Below are 6,968 nucleotides of genomic sequence, written 5' to 3'. Positions count from 1 at the left end.
CCACACTCCATCTGTCCCAGTTTTTGCTCTGTAAAATGTCAGAGGGTACATCAATCCTTCCAGATCCCTCTGCGGCGGCTGCCGAGAAGGGTTGGACTGTGATTTAGGAAACCCATTGGACCTGGTGTGCTTTGCTCATTTATTACACAGACCCGATCGCCCCCCAAAACATGGGACCCCCCTCACCCCTCAAGTTTCAGCTTGGTGTTGGACGCAGCAGCGATGGCTGCTCCTTCGTCGCTGAGGTCCTCCTTCGGCCTTTCCACTTCTTCCTCAAAGGCCCCGCGGTGGAGGGAATCCCTGGATTTGGGGGAATCTCCTCTTTCCTTTCCAGCCACGCTCCATTCGGGTCGAAGCGCAGGCCAACTCCTTCTCCCGGGTCATCTCCAAGGATGGCGTTGAACGGATCCTCCTCACCCAGATCTGGGCCTTGGAAACTTGTCTTCCCCAGATCTTGGGCCGCCAGCCGCTTTGGGGAAACGGTGGCCACATCTCCGATAGGAACAGGCAGCGCACCGGCCTTGTCCTCCATCTTCTTTTTCTTCAATCCCTTCCCCTTCTTCCCTTTCCGCTTCTTTCCTTTGCCAGGCCGGTGTTTCTTCCCAGGGCTGCCTGGCCTACCTGGCAGGGCAGGAGCTTTGGTGATCGCCGCAACAGGTTTCATGCCCGGTTTATGCGCAGGAGCAGCCGTGGCCACAGTTGGAGTCGTGACTGAGGGCCGGTGGGCAGCCGGACCGTCGATGACTTCCCCGCCGTATTCGTACAGCACTGGTTCTTGGACCACGGCGACAGCCACGGTACTGTAATTCTTGCACCTTATAAAAGTGGAGCAGAGGAGTAAACATTTGGTTAAAGGGGGGGAGGTTGAGAGTATAGAAAGTCTATATAGAGTCTTGCCAAATGCAATACCAAGGGTGTGTCTACACTGTAGAAATAATGCAGTTTGGCACCACTTTAAGTGCTCTCCCTCTGTCCCAGACTCACCAGACGTAGAGGTAAGGCTCGATGCACTGCTCCTTGTAGGTAAACTGGAAGCAAGGCACCTGGATGACGTTGAAGAAGGCTTGGCCCACCACCCGCGAGGCCGTGTCGTTCACCCCCCGCAGGCATGCTTTCAACCTGGCATTGGCAAAAGGGTAGGCAGTTGAACATTTACATTTTAAACAGTGCGTTTGGCATACCTTCACGTTGTTGGAAGAGACCCCAAAAGTCACCCAGTCCAACCCCGTTCTGCCACGCAGGAGGACACCATCCAAGATGGAGGGGTTTTTAAGTGTTGTAAATACTTTGCAATTTATCTGTATTTATTTAGCAATTTGCGTTTAATTTTTATTTAATGCAGTGAAAATGGCGTTGGTTGCCGCCTGCCCTCCCTCACCGGTTGTCGCAGTCGCAGTGGCTGATGGTGTGCCAGCGCAAATTTCGGTACCCATACTTGTAGGTGAAGGGGTGGATGACGTGTTGGCAATGGTCGTGCTCCCGGCAACAGCGGTCCGTCTCGCGGTGCTCACCTGGACGAGAGTTAGAGAGGAGGAAGGTGAAGAAGGGGGTGATGGGAGTCGTAGTGCCCCCAAAAGAGAATGGCTGGAGTCCTCTATCACTGTCTACCTTCAAGCATACCAAGCTATGTTGCCCAGGCATTAAGGAGTTAGTGAACTGCAGAGATGCATTTGACTACGACTCTGGAGACCAGGGTGCAAGTCCTACTCTGTTCAGCCATGGAAACTCACTTTGGGCAAGTCACACACTCTCAACCTCAAAAAAATAACCCCATAATAAAGTTACACAACAGCAAACAACAACAACAGGACACGAGCAAGAGCATCCTGATGGGCATTGGCATCCTCAGTTGGTGCCCCATCTAAGCGACTGGAGGATTCTGGGAGTTTTATTCTCCCCGCCATGAAAGGGAATGTTGTCAAGCTAGATGACTGGGGGATACTGAGAGTTGTGGTTTATATGAGAATCCCCCCTTAGTCCTCTAAGTCCCCCTTCCCTTATTATTATTATTATTATTATTATTATTAAGCTTGATTTATAGAACGCTATAAATTTACACAGCGCCGTACATACAATCAGTTAAAAAATAGAATAAAATTAAATAAATAATAATTATATTATTATTATTATCATCATCATCATCATCATCATCATCATCATCATCATCATCATCCCGTGTCTCCAATGGATCAAGGTGGGTTAAAACAGTAAAACATTACAATAAAAACAATAATAAAATACATACGTACAACATCAACATTATAACATCATATTAAATTCACTAAATCAATAATAATAATAATAATAATAATAATAATAATAATAATAATAAATGATATTATAAAATACAACCTGCATTAAGGCATACATTCTACTAAAACAATTTAACAAAATACCTATTACTACATATTAACATTATAATAATAAAATATAGGGAGCAGCCAAAACTCCCCGAGAGGCTTTGGACGCGACATGCCGCCCTGTCCTACCCGGCGGGGCTGTTGTGGGGAGAAAGTAGGGCCTTACCCAGCTCCTCATAGCTCCCGGCGATGTTTCCAGCCCCACACCAGAAGGTCCCTGGGTAGGTAAAGCCCCTCTTGGCTCGGCGGTGGCGCCACGCCGGAGGGGCATCCTCTGCCAATGCCAGCCCGTCCAGGCAGGCCGCTTGGGCATCTTTTAGGCTGGGGAAGGGGGACAGGGACCCTTCGGTCTCCCCTCCAGCTTGGCACCGGCTCAGGAAGGCGCGCACCTGGGCTGGGTGGCTGGAGAGGTGGCATTGGCGCAAAGATGGCCCTTGGAGGGGTGCCCAGGTTGCGCTCAGGAGTTGCTCCCCATCGGAGGTTTGGAAGGAGGGTCCCTGGGGGTCCCAAAGGAGGGTGCAGAGGAACCCAGGACCTCCGGCCTCCAAGAGGACGCAAAGCCCAGCCAGGCAAAGGATGCCGAAGGGAGCCTGGGCACAGCAGAGCATCCTTCTTCCTCTGTGCGCACTTTCAGCACCAAAGGCGCACAGACAGCTCAGGAGGCTTATAAAGGAGGGGAGGGTTTGGAGGAGGGGCCACACAGACACCCCCCCCCCCAAAAAAAAGAAACCCATAGGATTTGGGTACTTTGGGGGAGGTACCCAAACTCAGCTGGGAAACTTCTTTCTCTCTTTTTTTTTTTGGGGGGGGGGGGGGGGGGTTGCCTCTTCCCCCCCTTTCTTTTTTCAGAGTTTTTGTCGCTGACAGGTGGCTGAAAGATATTCCCTGCATATTATTATTATTATTATTATTATTATTATTATTATTATGCTGCCCTTCTCCTTACAACATTGTACATTATACATTATACAACACCATACATTTGAAAGACACCATGCAATATGTTCTTTGCCAAAGATATTCCCTGCAAAAGATGCAACAGAGCTAAGTATGTGCTTTGCACTGACGGCTGTCAGGTGCATAATGACACTTGGAAAACCTATGGAAGCTTTCCATACATACAAAAAAACCCTTTGCTCAAGAGACCCCATTTTCCTTGAGGAAAGGGGCACCCCTGGCATCCTTGGGGTGCAAGGCCTCTGGGTAGGGAGCCTTTGGGGGATTTTCTCCCCAAACCTCCACTCGAATCCTTGGAGAGGGAAGCATTCTTAGCTCCTAAGCGCCTTTTCTTCCTTGGCTGACCCAAAGTTACCTCTCCAGCCCCCATCCAGCGCCACCGCCTCCTCTTCCAGTGCGCATTATTGTGCAGTTTTGAATTCATGACCGGCGTCCAAGAGGGTGGGCCGAGGCCCATTGCCCTGGCAACGGAGATGGGGTGATGTGGCCAGGACCCATCGCATGGCGGGGATTTTCCCCCGTTCGGCACGGCTGTGCCCCCCTCGCCATGCTCTTTGTGCCCGCGTCTCCCACCAGAGCAGTGCCACTCCAGGGGTCAACGCGGTGACCCCATCCGTGCCCCAAAGCGGGAAGCCTTCCAAGGCCTGCGCACTCAGAGCATTGCTTTGCAAGGGTTTTTCGGCTTTGGGGAGGAGAAGGAGAAGCGGATTATTCTCCAGACATTTTCCAGGCTGTGTTGCCAGAGTGAAAACTGTCTTGTGTTGCGCCATCCCTCAGGTTGCCATCTCACCTTGCCCTTTGACCTGGCAGTCATAAAACAAGTTCTGTCCATGGCTTGGTGGGTGATACAGACCTGGGCCTACAAGCCAATCTTTCCAAGCTTTGGGCGCATCTATACCATAGAAATAATGCTAGTTTGGCATCCCCTGATGCCATGGCACCATCTTACAGATTCCTAGCATTTGCAGTTCATTGTGGCACAAAAGCTAGGCTAAGTATCTCTAAACTACAACTCATAGGATTGCATCGGTTGGCACTACAGAGGCGTCGAACTGCATTATTTCCCCTGGGCCCACCAGCGCATGCCCTGGTTGTTGTTGCGCGCCTTCAGGCCATTTTCCGACTTGTGGCCACCCTATAATGGGCTTTTCTTGGCACGTTTCAGGGTTTGCTGAGAGAGTGTGGCTTGGCCAAGGTGACACAGTGGGCCTCCATGGCCAAGTCAGGATTCGAACCCTGGATTTCAGAGTCATAATCCAATGCTCAAAACCATTGCGCCACACTGGCTTTTTCTTTGGAAGAAAAATGTTATTTCCATCTGTTCCGCTTGGGACTCGGAGTTCAGGAAGAAGCCCCACCAGTGCCGTAACTGGTGTCCCAGTTTGGCCCAGTCCTGGCACGGATGTTATGGAACATGGGGCCAAGGAGGAGACACTGGTTTATCTCCTGGAAGGACAGTCGGATCCGGGAGAAGCTTCCTGCCGTCTGGGAGACCTTGGCCGTCTTATCTCTCCAGGCGGAGATGTTCTTTCTTGGGAGGAAAAGCCATTTTTAAAATTACCGGAACCAGAGTTTGTTCGCTTTCTTGCATAAAACGGTTGCGCAACCGTTTTACACAGAAGGGGATTGCGCTCATTGGTTATCATGATCATCGTGTTAAAGGATAGAATAATATAGTTTCGTGCTTTATTCCCACAACAACCCTGCCAGGTAGACTTTCCCCACTCTTGATGGCATACAAACAACAATACTGTATGTGTGCCGTATGTTCCCATCCTTAAATTTTGAGTGTTCACGGGTCTACCTTGCAGACTGTGAAACCCTTCTTGGCATCACAAAACGCAAGGGGAAACCCAATAGCACCCCCAGGCGTCCATGTTTTATATTATTCCTTGCATTTGTACATTTCTTTCAATCCTTTCAACTGCATGCTTTTGGTACATAGAAGTGCATTGGAAGGTTCTGAAAAGTGCGATTACCAAAGTATAATTGCTTACATAGATTTGCAAAGTATGTGTGTGGTATGTGCTTATTAAACTCTGTAATGTATCTGCGTCCTTGTTAAAGTGCAGTGCGCTAGATCAGTGGTACCCAAAGTGTGCCTTTTAAGGGATTTTGGACTTCAGCTGCCCTAGATGATGATGATGATGATGATAATACAATACTATTCTCCTGTTTACTGCTAAGGATGAGAAGAGATATATTATTATTAGAATACTTATACCCCGCCCTTCAGCCCTAAAGGCTATCAGAGAGGCTTACAATTATTATTTTTAATTAGACTTTTATTTATTTTATTAATTATTTATTATTAATTAGACCTTTATGTGTTTTAATTTTTATTTAATTATTTTTAGATTTATTAATTTTTAATTAGTTTATTTAGATTTAATTTATTAATTTTGTTATTTAATTTGTTTATGTTTAAAATTTTAATTTAATTATTTATTTTTAATTAGACTTTTGTTTTGTTTTTATTTAATTATTTGTTTTTAAATTTAATTTAATTTTAATTAGACTTTTATTTATTTTATTTTTATTTTATTTAATTATTAATTTTTAAATTTAATTTAATTATTTATTTTTAATTAGACTTTTATTTTTATTTTATTTAATTATTAATTTTAATTTTTAATTTAATTTAATTATTTATTTTAATTAGACCTTTATTTGTTTTATTTTTGTTTAATTATTTATTTATTTTTAATTTAATTGTTTGTTTGTTTTTTAATCAGACTTTTATTTTTAATTAGATTTTTAATTAGAGCTGTCCTTTGGGAATCATTATTGCCACCATCCTTATTTTTTTACCTCATGCTTTGCACCAAAGGGAGCCAGTTTCTGAGGTAAATTTGGACAGGAGCCATTTTCCCGCCTTTTTCCCTCAGCCCTTGAGAAGTTCCTGACAGAAATAAGCAGCTGAGGAAAGGAAACTGAGGGAGAGGAAGGGAAAGGGAATGAAGAAATAAGACAAATGTGGCCCTTTTTTGTTGCGAGTTTATTGAGTTTATTATTTGCTTTTTACCTCAAGAGAGGACTTTGGGTGGAAAGAAAGACTGGAGAAGACAGGAATGAAAGGAAGGAGCCTAAAAGCTTAATAATAATAATATTAATAATAATAATAATGTGAGGGGAAGGTAGTTTTATTGCGCTTGTTTAGGCAATAATACATCTTTATTTAGTAGCTTTGTGAGGAAAGCAAAAATGAGTGGGAAGGAAAGAACGAATGAAGGAATGAACGAACAAACGAACGAAGAAATGAAATGTCTCTTTTGTTAATTTGTTTGTGTTTATTCATTTTAAAACTCTACTTTTCTCCCAACGCAGGGCTTGAGGCAGAACGAAACCTGAAGTTCTTTGAAGGAAAACAAGAAAGGAAGAGAGAATAAAGGAGAGCAACAGAAAACAATGCTAAAGTGAGGATGGAAACTGCAGGAAACTTAGTAAAAAATGAGGAAAATGTATTTTTTAAAATGTTGTTTTCTTAGACAATATGTTTCACAGAGAAGAGACTAGACACCTTCCAAAGCTGAGTTTGTGGGAATAGGAAGAAATGTGTGTATATCTTTGTGAGGCTGACAGAAATCCTAATCCAAAAAGGGTGAAAGGACAGCTCTTGACTCAGTGGATTATAACCTTATTTGTTTGTGT

At 44.8% G+C, this 6,968-nt stretch overlaps 1 protein-coding gene across 1 annotated transcript; it reads right to left on the bottom strand.

Moving 5' to 3' along the window:
* Positions 1 to 125: 125 nt before the first annotated feature.
* On the bottom strand, positions 126 to 2,992 carry PROCA1 (protein interacting with cyclin A1). The gene is made up of 4 exons (XM_042442216.1): positions 2,527 to 2,992; positions 1,379 to 1,511; positions 985 to 1,119; positions 126 to 815 (listed from the first exon to the last, which is right to left on the bottom strand). The coding sequence occupies exons 1-4, from the start codon at positions 2,966 to 2,968 to the stop codon at positions 197 to 199; spliced, it is 1,329 nt and encodes a 442-aa protein (XP_042298150.1). The 5' UTR covers positions 2,969 to 2,992; the 3' UTR covers positions 126 to 196.
* Between the last annotated feature and the right edge of the window lie 3,976 nt (positions 2,993 to 6,968).

Source organism: Sceloporus undulatus, chromosome 11, assembly GCF_019175285.1.
Source record: "Sceloporus undulatus isolate JIND9_A2432 ecotype Alabama chromosome 11, SceUnd_v1.1, whole genome shotgun sequence".
Taxonomy (NCBI): Eukaryota; Metazoa; Chordata; class Lepidosauria; order Squamata; family Phrynosomatidae; genus Sceloporus; species Sceloporus undulatus.
This window is presented reverse-complemented; position numbering and strand designations above follow the sequence as displayed.

What these genes read in the sequence shown, in the direction of transcription:
- PROCA1 (XM_042442216.1), bottom strand. Translation starts at nt 2,968, where the DNA reads ATGCTCTGCTGTGCCCAGGCTCCCTTCGGCATCCTTTGCCTGGCTGGG. An exon ending in CGGGAGCTATGAGGAGCTGG is followed by an intron (nt 1,512 to 2,526) that starts GTAAGGCCCTAC and finishes ACTCTCGTCCAG; the next exon opens with GTGAGCACCGCGAGACGGAC. An exon ending in CACTGCGACTGCGACAACCG is followed by an intron (nt 1,120 to 1,378) that starts GTGAGGGAGGGC and finishes TGCCAATGCCAG; the next exon opens with GTTGAAAGCATGCCTGCGGG.